Consider the following 19,032-nt stretch of genomic DNA (forward strand, 5'->3'; position numbering starts at 1 on the left):
TTATTATAGTTATCTCACTTAATATCTTCTTCTTTAATATCTTACTTATTATTTCATTTTATAGCTTTATAATAATCTTATTTAGCTTATTATATAGTACTTAATCTTATTTTAATATTACTAATAATATAATAGAGATTTCTTTAATAATAAAGAAGAATATTAAGAATTAGTCTAGTACGCTAACGTAGCTAGTCGTTAATATATTACTTTTTAAACTAATTATCTAATACTTAATATATATAATCTTTTTCTTTATATTACTATCTCGATTACTTAAGTTAATAACTAGTTTATATACTTTATTTAAGACTATCTAGATTTTAAGTTTATTATTTACTCTTTTTATAAATATTATAATCGCTCTAAGAGTAGTAATTACTTCGTCTATTAGTAATTTTTAGCCTTTATCTATTATTTTTAATATAATATTTATTAATAACTTTAATATAAATGTATACTTTTTAAAATTATAATTATTATAATTCTATTAAGGCTAGCTAATCTTATTTAATATAGTTATAAGAGTATAGATATTCTCTAAAGTTAATTAAAGAGGTACTAGCCTTATTGAGTGCTTTAAATACGTATATCTACTTTCTATAGCTCAATAATGTAGCATAAGCGTTGTGCGAAAGTTCGATCTCAGACTGATAGCATGGAAAGCGCACAGAGACCAAGAACGTAAGTCTGTGGCTCCATCTGGTCATCAATGTCCACAACACACTTCTTATGAGCGCCAGCAACTATGCAATCCAATGCCTCTCATCGTCGACTCGGAAGGAAGTCGACAAAGCTCACAAGCGCGCTACATTTGGCTTGACATCGGCATTACCAGCGTAAGGGACCTAGGAAGTACCTTAGCGGAGGGCTATGAATCTCGGTAACCGTATCTAAACGGTATTGATTTGTGGAATCGCTTACTGGCGGTTACTTAGTATTAGTACCATACTACCGAAAATTATATACTACGTTGTATTTTTAAACGATTCTATTTGAATAACAATAGTGGCATAATCTAGAATATCACGCTAGTCGAAAATTTACAGGTAATATATCAAGGATGGGCGAAACTTCTTGTAACTTTGCTACGTCTCATACATGTCCATCAGAGATGCGCAACTGTTTCCGACCTCTAACCGCAGGCCCTTCGCCAAGCGTCACTGAGTAGAAGAATGTAGTAAAAATTCATGCATAGAGGGCGCAAGCTCTTAATGGAATTGCAGAAATCCTACAGTTGCCCGAAGATAGTAGCGATTTTCACGAACCTTTCCTAATAACCGTCGTTTGTTTGCCAGGGAGAAATTGTAGAAGTCGTACACTTCAGGCGCAGTGCCAGCAAAAAGTGATAGTTTTCATACACATTTCTTTCAAGATCATGTCTGTTTGAGATGCTTTGACAGAAGAGTCGATTTTTTTGATCGGAATCCACAAAAATATTCGCACATGAAATTCTCTCCATGCAGGACTGTTCCTACAATCTCTTACATTCCTATAGACCTCTACCTCTTCTTCTACACGGCAGCGTGGTCGGTGGTCCTTCATCTGTCCGTGTATATCTTGACTGACGAATGCTATAGTATCGGCCAAAACGAAGGGCGTGCCTTGTAGGCGTGCTGCCGAGAAGAGTCTGTAGCGGCGGTACGAGTCCTAAGCATTGTCTGAGACGGGTCTGTATATTAATGACAGTGGAGATTTTCGGCTCAATACCCATACTGTGTTGGCGAGACCTAGACACTACAACAGTCGTAAGCGCTTGAGTCTGCCGCTTTTGCTGGCAGCTTGCTTTGTGGTTGCCCGTGATAGGGGCCGATGGGGCCTAAGGGGAAGGATTGGCAGAATGCCCACTTTCTAATCATGCCGTGGATCAAGAAAGCTTATGAGCGAAAGGGTAGGTATTGACTCTTTGGCTAGATACGTAGACGCGGCGAAAATTATTTCAAGAAAGGAAAAAATCTTCTTATAAACGACAATAGCTTCGCTTCCTGCATATCAAACCGAATCATTCCAACCACCCTAAACAACCACATTCACAGAATCGCCCAATACCCAAGTCCTGACGTACCCCTCCCATCTCTCCCCACAACAAGCCCCAACATCCACCACCAACCCTTCCCCCCTCCAATGCCCGCCCCACCCAGCCCCCCCACCCCCAACCCAACCTGCCCCTTCTGCGCCATCGCCCTCGCCAACCCCCCCTCCCCCCACCCGCCTCCTCCCCCCCACCTCCGCCTTCCCACCCCCCGCGACGCCCAACCCCACGACCGCGTCCCCCGACCCCACACCCCCGGCCGCCCACCTCATCCTCTCCACGCCCCACCTGATCGCGTTCCTGGACCACGCGCCGATATCGAGGGGGCACGTGCTGGTCGTCGTGCGGGCGCACCGGGAGAAACTGGGCGATGTGAGGGTGGAGGAGGGGGAGGCGGTGGGGCGGTGGTTGGGGGTGGTGAGCCGGGCCGTTGTGGGGGCTGTGAGGGAAGGTGAGGGTGGGGAGGGGGAGGGGGAAGATGCGGATCTGGACGTGGGGGATTGGAACGTCGTGCAGAATAATGGTGGGTGCCCAGAGGGTCAGGATGGGCAGACGGGACTACGAGGGCTGACATTCATATTTTATAGGAGCACGCGCGGCCCGTACGTATATTTCGGAGCTGTGTTTTTCTGTTTGGTAATGAGATTGAGTCGCCAGACATGTTTCGGGAGCAGGAAGACCTTTTCACTGCTCAGACCTGTCTTGCAACTCCTTTTCCTAGCTCGAGTAAAGAGTGCTGACCCCGAAATCTGCGTAGAGGTCGTGCCCCATGTCCATTTTCATATCATACCGCGCGTCGGCGATGTACCGGAGGTGAAGGCGAGGAGCTGGACGGTGTTTGGGAAGGGGCAGAGGGAGGAGTTGGATGAGGACGATGCGGTTGTTTTGGTCGGGAGGATGAGGGAGAGGGTACGGAAAGAGGTGGAGAGGGTTAGGTGGCGGGAGGGAGAGGAGGGGGTTAGGAGGTTACTTGGGGATGGGCAGGCAGTTGGTGGTGCGGGTGGGAGGGGGGATGAGGGTGGGTTGTGGAGGGGGACGGGAAGGAGGAGTAAGCTGTAAGAGTGTACAAGTAAGAGATTCCGTGGGTCATGGCAGGCTGTGAGAGTGTACGAATAAGAGCATGCATGGCCCGGGCAAGATGTCTGACTATTTTTTCAAGCCTGTCTAGCTTTCGGAGCTCTGGTGGTATGACACCAGACCCTCTCGAATGGTCCCCAATACTTTCCTCTTGCTGGTGCTTTGTATTGTGGAGAACGAGGCGTGCGGTGGCTAACCAGGCAGGAGTCTCTGCTTTGGACCTTGGGCCGAAGGATGCCAGTTTTGAACGTCGGAGAGAAAATCGGGTCCAGCACCGTGTGCCCGTGGCGGGTCCAAGTCTTGCGAATCATGGACGAAGAATACTACGTGACTGAATCTACCCTTCAGAGAACCGTGCGAGGTCTGGTCGCTAACCCGACGGGTGGCCCATTCTGGTATGCCAACATCGTTTTCAGTGCTTTTCGGCTGTCATCCATGACTGTCGACCTGTCCCAAGCTCTTTCCTGAGCTCTTCGATTTCTGCATTCCGTTGTTTTTCTTTCTGGGCCAGGGCGGTCTCAAGATCACGCAACTCCTGATTCTTTTCCAGTGCGCGGTTCTTCAACTTTTCAAGTTCCTTCTTCTTAGCTAAGAGGCCATCTGGAACGAAAGTTTTTGCTGACTCTGGCGGACCTTCCACCTCACTGGTGGGCACCTCTTGAGGATTCTCACTTGCCCCTGAAGCTTTGAATCCTTCGAAATACTGACCAGATCAATCAGCACGTCACGGCCATTATATCTGAAGGAGGAGTACTTACTCGTTTCCTAAAAGAGTTCAAGTCATTAGCACTGCTTCCTTTTGCAGCTTCTCTTTGCCTCATGTTCAAGTCTCCTTTGATCTCAGAGTCTGGCAATCTTCTGTACGTCAAAAGCCTTCTAGACCCTATGTTCGAATTGTCAGAAGAGCCTGCAAGCTCTGAGATGGGGCACTCTACATACATTTGTTGAATGTCTGAACGCAAACGCTGACCAAGTCTAAGTATGGATGTGATGGTATCCCTAAGATTCCATCTTCATCATTCGCGGTCGGCATCCAGAGAGAAAGCCTCCCTTCGTCTACCAACGATAGTGCGGCGAAATCAAGCAGGTCGTCTAGCATAGCTTCGAAGCTGTACGGCTTCTTTGGCGGGATATATTTGTCTTGTCTGCCTGGATTAGCAATTGTATCTGTCGAGATGAAACAGCCTTACAAATGTGATGCCTCCCCGTTGATAAACACAGCTTCCTTTCCACGCCCATCCTTTGTCCCCAGAACTTTCAGACCCTCTCTAACACCATACGGTGGGTCACCAACGATACCGTCCAGCCATCTCCCTCTCCTAAGCGGGCTGTGCGTCAAGTCCGAGATAAAGCCATCGAGATACCTATCAAGCAATCCATACTGTCGAAAATTAGTCCTAATGTCTTTCCCATTCTTTCCTCTCACCATTCGCCCGTCTATGTCAGATCCCATGGTCCTGGCACCGAAATGAGAGCAAGCGATCGGAAAGCTACCTGTGCCAACAAATGGGTCGTAGAATATCTTTCCTGGAGCGGCGAGTGTGAGATTCGCGGTTAATAGCGCGAGCTCCGAGTCCATAGATGTAGTGTTGATGTAGTCCCTGGTCTTCAAACTGTAGTCAACGATTGCGTGCCGTGAACTACTGCCTATAAAGCTTCCCAGATAGAGCCGTTTGGGTTTTTTCACACCATACTCGTACTCCTCGAAGATGGTGAAACTAAGCTCTGCACCTCGCATACGAATAGGGCCATTGAAACCCATATATTTGAAAGATTCGATGATAGCTTTTTGCTCCGTAGCGTTCGGGAGCCGCAGAAGGTGTCGAATTCAAACCTGAAAGAGCAAGATTGATACTGCGGCCATTGACCTCTTGTGCGCATAATAATGTCTGCATGGAGCTCATCGTAGTCTGTTCCGCTTCCCCATAGCTCGTAGATCCCTTTGCTTGAGATGCTGCGGCTTAGGAGAGATTTTGCGGTTGCTTCATCCTTTAGGCGGACTACTGAGTATGGAGACTACACAGATCAGACATTGACTGTTCTCATCGTCTGATTTTATAGAGATGTGACAAAAGATTTCAGCCGGAAAAGTCAAAACATACACTTTCACTGTAGGATAGGAACTCGACATTGACATCTGCAAGGACGGCCAACGCCTCGATCTCAGGCTTACGAAAGGTCTCATGGATTTGTACGAAACGAATGAGGAAGTCCATTATTACAGACGATTGATGGGTTATCAGCCATGGACCTTTGTAGATCAGGGGGTTGCAATTGCTGAGTCACACATTTTTCCACAATTTGTGATTTGTGGAGTTGAAAGGATGAGAATATTCGATGGTCAAAATCTTTAACAAGTTCACGGCATTCTGACCTCTATTGTCAACATATTTTGGTTTTTGAATGTGCCTACGTGGCAATAGTATTAGGTGGTCTGTGATGCATTGACTCCGATTGATCGCAGAAGAGCTGGCCTCTAACAAGTGCTGCCTTGCTAACGCATAACATATGATCAAGAGCTACCACGGCACTCGGCTTGCCTCCTTCTCATTGCCCTCCAGTTGCCAAAAGCCATTCTCGTACTTCCCCTTCTCGGCCAATACCAGCTCCACGACCACTCGCGCCCCGTCCAATGGATCCTTCGTACCCTTGAAACCGTTGAATGCAGTCTTGCAGTGGCCTGGAATAGCGGCGTAAAAGGCAATAGTAGGCTCTGCCTTCGCGTACTCGACCGTCAAAGCATTGAGAGCCGTCTTGCTGACCGAGTAGGAGATCACCGTAGATGGTGGGAGATTCCGGGTTGATGATAGATGAAGAAAGGCGCGAGCAGAAGAGATGTTGATGATTTGAGCGTCTGGAGAGCTCTCCTTCATGAGAGGTAGGAAGGTGATCATCATGAGAGCGACGCCAGTAATGTTGGTGCTGAAGGTCTGAGCGTAGCTTTCTTGGATGTTCGAGCGTCTGGCCTTTCGAGGATCGCGATCCCAGCGTTGTTAACCAGAAGATCTAGTCGTCCGTACCACTTCCGAACCTTTCGCTCTGCCGCCTTGATGCTCGACTCGTTTGCAACATCCAATTCCACGACGTCGATCTCAGCTTGCACGCCCGACTTTCGCAGTCCCTGAATGGCCAATTCCCCGTTCGGCGTGCTGCGAGCGGCAAGAAGATAGTGATGGGATGGAGAGCGCGTGGCCAAGGCCTGAAGAATTGAGAAGCCTATGCCTCTGTTCGCTCTCGTGATGAGTATTATTCTTGGCGACATGGTGGGCCTTCATCGAGGTGACCTGTTGGGCTTGGAAGGCGTCAAATGTTTGGAGGATGATATCTGAGTACATGATGAATGTTTTATGGTATGAGGATAATAAATGCTGGTTATTAAGGTCAGCAATTAGGGAATACATGGCTTCTTTATAGATAAGTATTGGAGTAGGGTTCGGACTTTGAGATGGTCCATAAAGTCCTCAGATCCGGCCATCGGGGCGGCTTTATCCCCAACATTTACCTTAGCAGCGATATTCGCGATAACCCAAACGCCGAATTTTCGGGGAATAGCACCCGAGGTACCTTAAGTCCGCAACGATTCCGTTTGCAGCTAAAGCCATAGAATGATCAAGTTTGCTTGCAGGCTCCATTGTCCTTGTGGCTTCCAAACATTGGGCGCGTCGTAAGTAGTCTACGTAATACGGTTCCTCCCACCTCAATGTCGAACGGAGAGAGCGTGGATTTGTGGCCTATGGTGAACGCCAGTGCTTCAAGGGTCCACATTCCTTGGCATATTAAACGCTAGTCTTAGCTCGGACTCATCGGCAATGGAATATCAATATCACCGCACAGAAAATACGCGCGACTCTTACTCCACCACTCCAAAGTTGAATTCCCACAGCCTTTGTGAGCACTTCTAACGGCCAAGTAATAAATTCTCTCGTAAAACATGGCGGACACAATGTAGGAGTGAACCTGTCCCATTTTGTTCATATAAATACTAACCTGTGGTAGAAAAGATGCTCCGCTGAAGGCGGTTCAATTGGAGGCATTGGTAGGGGTCTATCAAGTGCGCATGCAGCACCGTTAGCTGATTTTGTATTAGGTGGTCATGAAGATAATAAAACACTGCTCGCAGACTTTCCCTACAACCGCTACCGGTTTTCTGGTCGGCATGGACAAAGCAGCAAATCTCGAAATCACCAACTCTTTCCCCTTCCCAACCGTCGAAGTACCCCCAACAGATGGCCACCACGATAACAATGCGGCCTCAAATCTTGCTGCAGCCGCCCCTAGAGCCAAAGCAAATGCCTCATACCAGAACGAAATGATCAAGAAGCTAAGAGAAGTCAACGTGGATGCCAACAATACCGGCTGGTACACCAGCGCAAATCTGGGCAACTTCGTGAATCTTAACATGATCGAGAACCAACATTTTTATCAGAAGGAGTTGAATGAGCGGACAGTGGCCTTGATCCATGATGTCAGCAGAAGCTCTCAAGGAAGCCTTAGCCTACGAGCGTTTAGGTTATCGCCCTCGTTCATGATCGCCTACAAAGAAGCCAAATTCACCACCGAGAGGTATTGCCAGTTCTTTGTTCTCTATCATCGAGTACGTACTAACGTGTCCGCAACCCCAGCCTCCAAAAATCGAACCTCCGCTATCAAGATATCCTACTCGAACTTCCAGTCCAAATCCACAACTCTCACCTCCTAACCTCTTTCCTACACTCTATGCCTTCCCCGGTTCCCTCTGCAGAAGCGCAAGAGTCTCAGCCGCCCACAATCGCCTCACTCGCGAAAACACCAGATCCTCTTTCACCGAATTTTTCTTCGCTGAATCTTTCCATCGACCCATTCCTCACCCAGACGACCGACCTCCTCCTTGAAAGTATAGAGACGCACCACACCGAACTCAACAATTACCAATACTATCAACGTCAACTTGCACGTGAACAGACCAAAATTACCGCGTGGCAGGCGAAGCGAAAGTCGGAAAATGCGAGCAGGGCGTTGGCGAAGCAGACTCCATTACCGGAGGATGAATGGCAGAGATTGTTCAAGTTACCTCAGGAGCCAGGGAGACTAGATACTTTGTTGAACAGCAGGCAAGTCGAGCAGTATGCGAGGCAGGTAGACGGGTTCGCCGCAGGGGTTACAGGGAAGATGTTTGCTGTTAGGGGCAACCTTCTGCCCGGAGCTGGAGAACCATGAGGCACCAACGAGCTGGGTGAAGTTCCGGAACTACCGGATTCCAAATAGATGCATTCGTAGTACTGTAGCGTTAGAGACAGCGAACCCGGGCTACTGAATTACGTCTAAATGCTGGGAAAGATGGTATCGAGAAGCCTGAAGGGCAATAAATGATTAACGCTGCGACAAGCCTGACCACATAAATGAAATGAGAAGGCGTCACATAATATCTCCATCAATGGACTAGAAGCATCAAACCCTGCAAGATGCAAGATACAGATCGACGCTAAGCTGGAAAAAATCGAGCTCAGAACGAGTAAGCCCGCCGCAAGCCACCGGTCGATTTCAGCTCTCACCACACCACCAACACCCAGCCTCGCTCTCGAATCTCCCTCTATTCCTTCAATCCACTGAAGCTACCTACCTTCGTTTTCCACTCCAAGACATTCTACAAACAGAACCTTCCACAACACCGCAAACATGAGTGGACCACCAGCATCTAAGTACAAGGTCGCCGACATCGTACGTATATGACTTGCAAGGCCAATTGGAGCCTTCGTAAGGCATACCACCTATGCTTATCTCATTCTAGTCACTGTCAGCCTTTGGCCGTCGCGAAATTGAGCTCGCCGAAAATGAGATGCCAGGTCTCATGGCCACGCGGATAAAGTACGCAGAAGATCAGCCACTGAAGGGCGCCCGTATCGCAGGATGTCTACACATGAGTAAGCGATACAAGGGAGGAAACATCTGGCAGTGCTGATTGATTGCAGCTATTCAGACCGCTGTTCTCATTGAAACCCTCACATCTCTCGGAGCCGAAGTCACTTGGTCGTGCGTTTTCACTTCTTTACTTTGGTGAGTCAAAAAGGCTAAAGTTTGTGGGCTAGATCATGCAACATCTTCTCCACACAAGACCATGCTGCAGCTGCCATCGCTGCTGCAGGTACTCCAGTGTTCGCCTGGAAGGGTGAGACCGAGGAAGAATACAACTGGTGTTTGGAGCAACAGCTCGTAGCCTTCAACGATGGAAAGACCCTCAACTTGATCCTCGATGACGGTGGAGACCTGACAGCGCTGGTACACAACAAGCACCCTGAGATGCTCAAGGACTGCTACGGTGTTTCAGAAGAGACGACCACTGGTGTCCACCACCTGTACCGAATGCTCAAGGGGAAAGGTCTTCTGGTACCCGCTGTCAACGTGAACGACTCCGTTACGAAGTCCAAGTTCGATAACTTGTACGGTTGCAGAGAGTCTCTCATCGATGGTATCAAGCGTGCCACAGATGTCATGGTTGCTGGCAAAGTCGCCGTTGTCGCTGGATTCGGTGACGTCGGCAAAGGATGCGCTCAGGCTTTACACAGCATGGGTGCCCGTGTCATTGTCACCGAGATTGATCCTATCAACGCTCTGCAGGCGGCCGTTTCAGGCTACCAGGTCACTACCATGGAAGACGCTGCACCGGAAGGTCAGATCTTCGTCACTACGACTGGATGCAGAGATATCCTCCTCGGCAAACACTTCGAGGTCATGAAGAATGATGCCATTGTGTGCAGTGAGTATTGAGCATTCCAAGCTGCAGATTAGGATTGGTGCTAAATTCATACCCAGATATCGGACATTTTGACATCGAGATCGACGTTGCCTGGTTGAAGAAGAATGCCAAATCTGTCCAAAACATCAAGCCCCAAGTCGACCGCTACCTCATGGAAAACGGCCATCACATCATACTCCTCGCCGAGGGCCGCCTTGTGAACCTTGGATGTGCTACCGGTCACTCTTCGTTCGTCATGTCATGCTCCTTCACCAACCAAGTGCTCGCGCAGATTATGTTGTTCAAGGCCGAGGATGAGGCGTTCGGTAAGCGCTACATCGAGTTTGGGAAGACTGGAAAGAAGGAAATCGGGGTCTATGTCCTGCCCAAGATTCTAGATGAGCAAGTCGCTCTGCTGCATCTGGATCACGTCAACGTCAAGCTGTCGAAGCTGTCGGAGACACAAGCTGAATACTTGGGTCTGCCTGCCGAGGGACCCTTCAAGAACGACATGTACGTTCAATTCATCCTTCGAAGGATTCCGATATTTCGTTCGATACTTTTACTGACGTCCGTTTTACAGCTACCGCTACTAGATTTGCCCTCAACAGCCATCTAATAATCATTCAACACGATTTACGACGAGATGAACAAACAAAAGCATATGCCCTTCAACGGCTATATCCCCCTTTGACTTTAGCGAGCGAGCCATCTCAACAAATGGTTTGAGTCTACCATAAATGGCGTTCGTGATTTGGCATTGTCAACCATTGTCACATAGAGTGCCTGTCAGCATTGACATCCGAGATCAGACTTGATAGATGAAACTGGTGGTCCAAGAATTCCTTTTCAACTGAATGTGATCTGCCATATCCTAATTTCCCCGTTCCTCGTCCCCTCGCTTCAACGAGTCGCAAATTCAAGGATTCTGTAGAGTACTGAGGTCTGCCCCCATCGGTTGCTGTTATTGCTTCCTACTGTTGCGAACCGATTGCCATATCGAGTAGCCCAAGTGACGAAGCCTAGCCATAATTGTATCTTCTGCTCCTTCTCCTTCTCCTGGCTTGAGTTTTCGTGTGCCGAATGAAAGATCCTAATCAGACCTGAAAAGAAAGGTCCAATAGACGATCCTGCCCCTATGACATCCAACCAACAGCAGAACGTGACCTTTGCAGCTTTGATTTATGAAACGTTCATGGTACCAGTGAAACACTCTCGGATCTAGAACCAACGCCAACAAATCAGCAATCGTCATTGCAATTGCGAGGCAGTCAGTCAAGTGCAACCACGATTTATGATATCAGATCGAGTGTAATGTTCAATTTGTCGACATGCGATCCCCCATAAAAAGGGCCAATCCGAATTGCAGAATTCTTGAGTGCGTTCATCATATGGAATGGAGGAAGGAAGGAAGAAATGAAATGAATCGAAGCTACTTACGGAGCTAGGGTCAAGGAGTCCACTCCGCTTATTTGCGAGCTGATGGCGATAGGCTCGACCGATGTCCGTGTGATCAGAAGGACAGCCGAGAGCGTTGTGGTACCAGGTTCTCAATACTCTCCAACATTTCCGGTCTAATGCCTCTGGCCCTGGGTGCCTCCGTACATGCTGTGATTTTGCGGCTTGATTGCCGATCCTTGTCGACGACCTGCCTCTCACGAGAGCTTCCACAGTATGCAGCAGCCCATGCCAGCTATGATCACGACTGTTTTTCACTCCGCCTCCGTTCGAATATGCTCTTGCTGTCATTACGCCCATCATTTCTTTTCCACAGGAGCCTTCCCCTTCCTTTCCGCAGAAGCCTTCCCCGTAGACTTATCTCCCTGCGCATACTCGATCTTGGTAGCCTCCAGCCTTTTCAAAACGTCCCTCATCTCTTCGTTTGGTATCCTGGGGGAAGTTGAGAACGGCGACTCTTGCTGAGATTGGACCATGTCAATGGCTTCAGCGGTAGATGTGTCGGTTTTGGGGGAGGAGTGTTTAGTAGGTAGGCTGGCATGGGCTTCTCGCAGCATCTGGGTGTAGGGTTTTCTGGCCTCGTAGTATTCGTTGACGAGCTCGACGAGGTTGGAGGCCATGACAGGCTGAGATTGCGTTGAATCAAACGTGAGTAGAGTTTGTTGTAAAGCAGTTCGTGAAAGGTCTTTGATAAGGAGACCCTGGATGTGGTTTTAATGGCTGTGTGGACATAGCGCCAACGACAAATGTTCAACCTGCCCCTCGTCCCTACAATTGCGAATCATCTTTTGGCACCAATCCTCGCAATGGCAGACTCACCAGACATGTCGCCTCTCTCATCCCACGGCTCTAGTGAATTCGGCGACGAGGTCAAAGTCGAGGACCGGGAGCAGAGCACCGATACTCTTCCTTCCCATGATACACACCTCGTTCCACCAGCCAAGAGACGCCGTACTGGCCAGTACTCACATCAGTCAACCCCAGCTCCTCTCCATGAGATCCCAGAAGATCTAGGGGACATCTCATCCGACACCACAGGAAGCGTACCCGTATCCCCAATGGGCGACAAAGTAATGGGCTTTCCGGAAGATGAGCCATACGCTTCGGTACCCTCGGAGCAGGTCACGACGTGCAAATGGCAGGATTGTCAGGCGGGTGATTTAGGCAATATGGACAACTTGGTGCAGCACTTACATGATGATCATATTGGCAAGAACAAGAAAAAGTATGCGTGCGAGTGGGATGGTTGCAATCGAAACAGTGCTCAGGCCAGTGGGTATGCTCTCAAAGCTCATATGCGGAGTCATACCAAGGAGAAGCCGTTTTACTGCCAATTGCCAGGTATGCTCTACAGGGTCACCAAATAGTGCTCTGCTTACCCGGACTAGAATGCGACAAAGCCTTTACACGCTCTGATGCTCTAGCTAAGCATATGAGGACTGTACATGAGACCGAAGCACTACGGCCATCCGATCCAGTACCTAAGAACTACTCGTCAATACCGCCTAAGCCGCAAAGACTAAAACTCATCGTAAACTCAAAACCACGCGACGAAGGTAACGGAGATACTGAGATTGACGACGACGCAACCATCTACAGCAATACAGATGCAGAAAATGAAGGTCTATCTGCAGCACCCTTTGAATACCCAGCAGATGTCCAGTTCACTGAAGAAGAATTGGAAATGCCTTCAGAGCGGCTGTTCAAACTCCTACGGCGGCAGATTCATTGGTCCGAGGAGGATGGGTCTGATTTGCAAGACGAAATACGATCACTGGAAGCCAAAAGGAAGCAGGAGTGGATAGCTAAAGAGTTGGTGCTTGCGAACGTTATGGAGGCCGAGATTGCGACGGCACATGACAAAGGGGAGCATCCTGAGACTGTTCAGAAGCTGGCAGAGGATCTGCCGTTGCCTATGCTGCCCATTTTGGGACCTTTGCCGTGGTATCGATATGCTGCAGGTCCACCGGAAATGCCACCAGAGATGAGATCGGCTTGAAGAGCTTCTGTGAGCCTGTTATGCAAGAGGCTGATACCCCAAATTCTCCTCTCCTCGAATTATACAGAGCCATGGAAATCAGTCGGTCTTCGAGAGAATTCCACAAGTTCACAGTGAATATCGGATTTTAACCATGCTTCCATGCTCCTATCGTGGCACTTTCTCGGATCTATTTCTTCGCATAATTCTGATGCCACGTGTAAATTGGGTCAGCAGCGAGGATCCCTCTCACGACTTCTGTGCCATCCTTGGGCTTTCTACCCAGCAGGTGCTCCATCAAAGGGTCCACTGCCTTTCCGTCGCCCTTTGCAACCCCGTCATACCACGATACTCTCTTCTCGAACCACCATTCCGACTTGCCACCTTCGTCATTTTCCGCGCTTTCCCTTGTATACTTGTCAAACGGCACTTTTTCGACAGCAATCCCTCTGCCGGTGACATCGTTGATTATCTCCACCAAATCTGCCAAAGTGACGGCTTTCGCCCCTGTCAGCAAGACTATCTCTTTTTTGTGGCCACCTCTCATCATCAGATTTGCGGTAGCTTCTGCAAGTTCAGCGCGGGATGCATAAGCAACGGCACCATCGGCTGGCAGACGCAGGATCTGGGATGAAGGATAGTAATTCAAGAAAAGGGGGAAAGCTTCAGCATATATGCCCTCTCGAACAGACGTGTATGCGATCCCAGATCTAACAATTCTTAGCGGATCATGCTAACAGAAACAATCTCTCGAAGCTCACACACTCTTTCAGCATTGCTTCGCAGACGTAATGCGCTTGTTGCACGTCGATTTTCGAGTCGGAAGAATGGCCTCCCCAAGCGAGCGATGTGTAGAATACCTGTCATCGTCAGCCTAGCTTACAACTACCGCATTAGAGGATCACGAACATGACCAACGCCGGCGGACTTAGCCGCTTCAATCACGTTCCTGTGTTGCTGGTTCCTCGCCTCATTGTCATAGGTGTTTGCAGACACAAACAGCAGCTTCTCAACTCCAGCAAACCCCTTTTCCAGCGAAGCCCGGTCCTGGTAGTTGGCGTGGCGGAACTGGATGCCTGATCTCTCGAACTGCTCTGCAACCTCTGGGCGAGATGAGCTGGCTGCATAGTCTGATTTGGGCGCATGCTTCGCGATCTGTTGGAGGACGCCGCCACCGAGACCGCCTGTTGCGCCTGTGATTAAGTATTTGAAGGTCATTATGACTGGATTATCGGTCTATGAGGGGGCTGTTCGTAATGCAGATGTTTGATTGTCCTTTTTATGCCTCTCCCTCGGGAGGTTCGGCCTCTGAGCCGTTCAGCTTAGAAATTCATCGGAGCGTTGATAATATAATTAGGAGAATACTAGAGGATGCAATTAATAGTCCCACACATCAAATGCCAACAAAATGTAAAATTATAGGCATCTCTTCTATAAATGCTTTCTCTCCAGTTTTATCTCAGCTGCCAAGGCTTAGCGTTCTATTCACTTGTACGCAACTCCGCGCAAGATCAACACCTCCACTACAGCACCATGTAACCATCTCGACCCTCGACAAGGATGCTGACACCTTACGAAGTACCACGATGACCAATACCGAGGCGGACTCAGACCCGCAAGACCGAAAGCCGAAGCTTTACCAGAGCAAGCTCACCTCGTCTTTCTTCAGGCCCAAACATGGCTCCGCAGAAGACACTACCACCTCTCCGTATCTCTCCAAACCGGTCCCTGAGGCCTCCAATTCTCAAGCAGACGCAGCAATTCCCCCCCCAGCACGAACGCGACTCAGGGAAAATTCCGATTAATCTCCATCCTGAACGACGCTCCAACCTCGCCCGCCCACCGCCTAATCTCAAACCTACTCGCAGCGTTATGCTCGCCCATACAGCAGCTGAGACCAGGGCTCTCCTCCCGAACGTTCTGAAGACAACACCAGGGGCTCCTGCAGAAGGCGTCCTCTGCCACCCGGGCAACCTTTTCCGCTTGGACTCTCGCTCTTGCCCGAGACTACCTCAGACCGCTATACGCGTTCTCAATGCCGATAGTATAGATGCTGCGATCGATCTCTCCACACCAACAGTCTCCCAGCTTCCGAAAAAGCCAGTCCTGGTCCTCAATATGGCGAACGCGTATCACAGTGGAGGAGGCTGGCTACGTGGTTCTCTAGCGCAGGAAGAAGCAATGTGCTACCGCTCCAGCCTCTTTTTCACCCTGAAGTACAAGTTCTATCCTATGCCTGAAGCAGGCGGTATCTACAGTCCAACAGTTGTGGTTATCCGCGCGAATAGGAGCTCGGGACATGGATTGATGGATCTGAGCAAGCCAGATGACTTGCCCGTTTTCAGCTGTGTAAGCGTCGCTGCTATCCAGGGGCCTGCGATCGAGAAAGATGCAGGTGGGAACGAGAGGTACAGGCGCGCAGGTGATAGGGAAATTATGAAAGAGAAGATGAGAGTGGTGTTGCGGATTGCGGCAGTCAAAGGGCATAGAGTGTTAGTGCTTGGGGCACTGGGATGTGGTGCTTTTGCGAATCCGAGGGGAGAGGTTGTGGAGTGTTGGAAAGAGGTCTTTTCGGAAAGTGAATTTCAAGGAGGATGGTGGGAGCAGATCGTCTTTGCGGTCATGGAGTCGGGCGGTACTAAAGAAGGAGACGATAATTTTGGCGTCTTTTATAAGGGGCTTGATGGCGTGATGGTCTAATGATTTATGATGATTTGACGAGCGGATAGCGGGCCTTTTGGTAGGCTTACTGGTCGAGATACCCCGGACAGTTTTGATACAAATACTCTTCACAGTGTTGATGAAGACACCTCAGAGAGTGTTGCAAAAAATACTCTCAAACGTGTTGCCGAAGCTACTCGTAAAAGCATTGATGAAGATTCGTTGACAATTATTGATAAAAATGCAGTGTCGATAATGGCACCCTTTAAAGTGTTGATGATAGTATTCTCAAATGTGTTGAGAGAAGTTCGCTCGATAGTGTTGAAAGAGATGGAAGTATCGTTTTAGCTTGGTCATACAAATTCATTTTCACATTCACAAACCCCGTCTCTTCATCATCTTCTCCTTCTTCCTTGTCCGTTCCTCATCATTCCTAAACGGCCACCCTGACACCTTTCCTCTCCCATCACCTCCCCCGAACATCAAACACCACAGTCCGAAACAGCTCAGAATCCCACTCCCTGTCATCCCCAGCGCAAAACAAGCTGATCCAGTAGCCATATAATTCGTATACATGTATATGGTACTCGAGACGTGGAAGGTTGTTGTCAGGAAGATTGTAGGACCGGAGTACGGAGAGGGAGCGTGGGAGTTTTCGGATTCGGCGACAGGGGTGGAAAGGGGAAGGAGGCCGGCGAGAAGGATGGTGAGGAGACCTAGACACAGGAGGGTCATGGAGAGGGTGCGGGAGAGGTATATTTCGAGATCTGGGAGGGGGTTTAGTGGGGATGATATGGTAGAGGGAGCAGGGGGTGAACCTGTGGGCCTCCTGGCATCGGGCGAAAGCATTGTGACTATCAATTTGGGAGATATGAGGAGAGGAATAGCTTGGAGGGAGAGCCATGCGGCTGTACTGGTGGCGTATGTACCGACGCTGTCCATGATTGCGAAAAGTTTGGGAATGGGATGGTGAGGAAGAACGGCGTAAAGCGTGGAACGAGGACTTTGATAGAGAGGATGAGGATTAGCTTTAGGGCTACGCTAAGCAAAGAACCGATCGTTACCTTTACAGACTAATCGTAGTCCGACTATTCGCTCCTATAAGCGGGCGAATAGTCGGCTACGATTACATACAGTGGACCTTTCAACTTGCAGTCTTAGCGATACTTGACGACTATCTCCAGAGCGATGCTATATTGACGTCGAGCATCTGTACCCAAGAAAGCGCCGCAGCTTGCATCCTGGGAATGCCTTCCTTTCGTAGAGTGACTGCCCTGGCTGCTAGAGATACTCGTACTCTCCATCATTTTGCACTTGGGGGTCTGTGCGCTGAGGGTCCTCGCTCCAAAGCCATGGACTCAGCCGCTCTATCTACTTGTTTTCCATTGCTTGATTTGCCGCGAGAAATTCGCGATTAGATCTTGGGGGAGTTGTTCTTCCCAGGAGACAGACATCCAGAGAGCATTAGCCAAGATGGCTTGGGTCGTGCGCCAATTGCAGTACGACAGATCTGCCCGTACAAGAAGATCAAAGACTCTAGTAATTTTTTTTGATGTCTCTGTCATCCGTGCTTGCAAACAGCTTCAGGTGGGCTTTTAATACTGAGGTATCATATCCACTCTCAACGGCTTAAAAACTATTAGCATGAAGCCGAGGAAGTCCTCTACGGTACATCCTCTTGGCAATTAATGTACGCTGACTGGGGGGACATGGGCAGCAAGAACCACTAGTTCTTTCAAATGTTGCCAAAGCGATTGCGAAGATTGATCCAAGGGGGGAACGGAGGTGCTACTCACTTGATTACTGGGCCAATATCTCTTTGTTTGACTGGACCGTTTTCATGACTTTTCTGGCTCGTGAATGTCCTGGCTTGCAAAGTCTAAGACTCTGGGGACCAGGAGACCAGAGAAAGCACCTGGATTTGTCAGAAGTTGCCTGAAAGACGCTGGATGGATTTAAGCAATCTTCCAGACTAAGACCTTGCCCCTTTCGAGATTTCGGTAATACGAGGAGGAACCCTTTATGAAAACTCCGAATCTAGTGAGAATTTCCTACCTTGGCTCAGAGATACCTTGACCGGACTCTCTAGGTCTACTCCTATAGGTGGCCATATACCAGCGAACAGCGTTCAAGGAACGGAAATAAAATGTATGCAGGGACCGATTACAGTCATACCCTCGGATGAGCCATTCCCATTCTTGACTCTAGATACAGATGTTCGAGAGATGATGCTCCGCGAGATACTCCTCCCAGCGGACAAACACCTTCATCCTTACGTCATTTTGACGAGACGACCCAGAACGTGATTCCTCTGTTTCTGACATGCAAGCAAATCTATCATGAAGCAGAGCCTGTCTTGTACAACATCGGCCTATTCTCACTGACTATAGAAAATATAACTCCGCGCTGCTACGCTTCCTTATAGATCGCCTTTCCGAGCCCAAGTTTTCGAAGCCACAGTATCAAAAGTTCTCAGAAAGAGCTCCAGCTACTATCTCCGACTCAAGTCTACTTGATTGATACCACCGATTGTTTGCGAACCTTGGCCTTGACTTTGTACAACAATACCAAAGCCTGTCATGCGTTGACTGGTTTCAATCCGGCATGCTTTCCATGAGATAGACTAGACGAGACGAGGGTTCCAATTCTCATACACCACGTTACGCGACCTGTTGTCTATTCTCCAGGCGCCCCGCTAGCTCTGGATTCTTGGCGGAGCAATTGCGCGAAGTGCGATGCATAGCCTCACACGGATGAAGCAGCGTTTTGCTTTCGTGACAAGACTCAGGGTGTGGGGGCGCATAAAAAGTTTCGCGGCTATCGTCCAAACATCGTCCAAACACGCACTTGTGCTTGCCGAAACACTGACAAATTTCAATTCTCCGAGGTAACGGTCTAGCTACCGCTCCATCAAAATATAAAAGTCGATCGAAGAACCATGCGTTCCGTGGGGTTTCAAGTCTCCAGTCTTGGTGGAGCTGTATTTCAATTGTATCTCCTTGATAGAACCCAAAGTCCGTCCATTTCCCACGATCGTTCCTTGCCAAGTATTTTGTTCGTTTCTTTCGCGACTTCTATAAACTTTGTTGCCTATCTGTTCATGGTAGAGGCATA

The 19,032-nt window shown here is 48.8% G+C and overlaps 10 protein-coding genes across 10 annotated transcripts; 5 read left to right on the forward strand and 5 right to left on the reverse strand.

Annotated features, from left to right (window-relative positions):
* Positions 1 to 3,521: 3,521 nt before the first annotated feature.
* On the reverse strand, positions 3,522 to 4,871 carry HO173_005076 (uncharacterized protein; the record flags this gene model as incomplete). Its single annotated transcript, XM_037306994.1, has 4 exons — positions 3,522 to 3,812; positions 3,868 to 3,992; positions 4,049 to 4,254; positions 4,300 to 4,871. The coding sequence occupies 4 exons, from the start codon at positions 4,869 to 4,871 to the stop codon at positions 3,522 to 3,524; spliced, it is 1,194 nt and encodes a 397-aa protein (XP_037166118.1).
* A 316-nt stretch (positions 4,872 to 5,187) lies between these two features.
* On the reverse strand, positions 5,188 to 6,371 carry HO173_005077 (uncharacterized protein; the record flags this gene model as incomplete). The annotated part of the gene is made up of 4 exons (XM_037306995.1): positions 5,188 to 5,360; positions 5,484 to 5,518; positions 5,633 to 6,075; positions 6,141 to 6,371. The coding sequence occupies 4 exons, from the start codon at positions 6,369 to 6,371 to the stop codon at positions 5,188 to 5,190; spliced, it is 882 nt and encodes a 293-aa protein (XP_037166119.1).
* Positions 6,372 to 7,040: 669 nt separating this feature from the next.
* On the forward strand, positions 7,041 to 8,305 carry HO173_005078 (uncharacterized protein; the record flags this gene model as incomplete). The annotated part of the gene is made up of 4 exons (XM_037306996.1): positions 7,041 to 7,054; positions 7,106 to 7,145; positions 7,197 to 7,672; positions 7,732 to 8,305. The coding sequence occupies 4 exons, from the start codon at positions 7,041 to 7,043 to the stop codon at positions 8,303 to 8,305; spliced, it is 1,104 nt and encodes a 367-aa protein (XP_037166120.1).
* A 459-nt stretch (positions 8,306 to 8,764) lies between these two features.
* Positions 8,765 to 10,417, forward strand: HO173_005079 (uncharacterized protein; the record flags this gene model as incomplete). The annotated part of the gene is made up of 6 exons (XM_037306997.1): positions 8,765 to 8,806; positions 8,877 to 9,009; positions 9,058 to 9,118; positions 9,175 to 9,842; positions 9,899 to 10,334; positions 10,405 to 10,417. 6 exons carry the CDS (start codon positions 8,765 to 8,767, stop codon positions 10,415 to 10,417), a joined length of 1,353 nt encoding a protein of 450 aa, XP_037166121.1.
* Positions 10,418 to 11,578: 1,161 nt separating this feature from the next.
* On the reverse strand, positions 11,579 to 11,899 carry HO173_005080 (uncharacterized protein; the record flags this gene model as incomplete). The annotated part of the gene is made up of 1 exon (XM_037306998.1): positions 11,579 to 11,899. One exon carries the CDS (start codon positions 11,897 to 11,899, stop codon positions 11,579 to 11,581), a length of 321 nt encoding a protein of 106 aa, XP_037166122.1.
* A 126-nt stretch (positions 11,900 to 12,025) lies between these two features.
* Positions 12,026 to 13,278, forward strand: HO173_005081 (uncharacterized protein; the record flags this gene model as incomplete). Its single annotated transcript, XM_037306999.1, has 2 exons — positions 12,026 to 12,620; positions 12,668 to 13,278. The coding sequence occupies 2 exons, from the start codon at positions 12,026 to 12,028 to the stop codon at positions 13,276 to 13,278; spliced, it is 1,206 nt and encodes a 401-aa protein (XP_037166123.1).
* Positions 13,279 to 13,447: 169 nt separating this feature from the next.
* Positions 13,448 to 14,475, reverse strand: HO173_005082 (uncharacterized protein; the record flags this gene model as incomplete). Its single annotated transcript, XM_037307000.1, has 3 exons — positions 13,448 to 13,967; positions 14,023 to 14,117; positions 14,167 to 14,475. 3 exons carry the CDS (start codon positions 14,473 to 14,475, stop codon positions 13,448 to 13,450), a joined length of 924 nt encoding a protein of 307 aa, XP_037166124.1.
* A 459-nt stretch (positions 14,476 to 14,934) lies between these two features.
* Positions 14,935 to 15,957, forward strand: HO173_005083 (uncharacterized protein; the record flags this gene model as incomplete). Its single annotated transcript, XM_037307001.1, has 1 exon — positions 14,935 to 15,957. One exon carries the CDS (start codon positions 14,935 to 14,937, stop codon positions 15,955 to 15,957), a length of 1,023 nt encoding a protein of 340 aa, XP_037166125.1.
* Positions 15,958 to 16,293: 336 nt separating this feature from the next.
* Positions 16,294 to 16,860, reverse strand: HO173_005084 (uncharacterized protein; the record flags this gene model as incomplete). The annotated part of the gene is made up of 2 exons (XM_037307002.1): positions 16,294 to 16,685; positions 16,737 to 16,860. The coding sequence occupies 2 exons, from the start codon at positions 16,858 to 16,860 to the stop codon at positions 16,294 to 16,296; spliced, it is 516 nt and encodes a 171-aa protein (XP_037166126.1).
* A 531-nt stretch (positions 16,861 to 17,391) lies between these two features.
* HO173_005085 (uncharacterized protein) lies at positions 17,392 to 17,648 on the forward strand (the record flags this gene model as incomplete). The annotated part of the gene is made up of 2 exons (XM_037307003.1): positions 17,392 to 17,505; positions 17,562 to 17,648. 2 exons carry the CDS (start codon positions 17,392 to 17,394, stop codon positions 17,646 to 17,648), a joined length of 201 nt encoding a protein of 66 aa, XP_037166127.1.
* Positions 17,649 to 19,032: the final 1,384 nt, after the last annotated feature.

The sequence above is a fragment of the Letharia columbiana genome (assembly GCF_014066305.1).
Source record: "Letharia columbiana isolate WasteWater2 chromosome Unknown Sc0000013_s0, whole genome shotgun sequence".
Taxonomy (NCBI): domain Eukaryota; kingdom Fungi; phylum Ascomycota; class Lecanoromycetes; order Lecanorales; family Parmeliaceae; genus Letharia; species Letharia columbiana.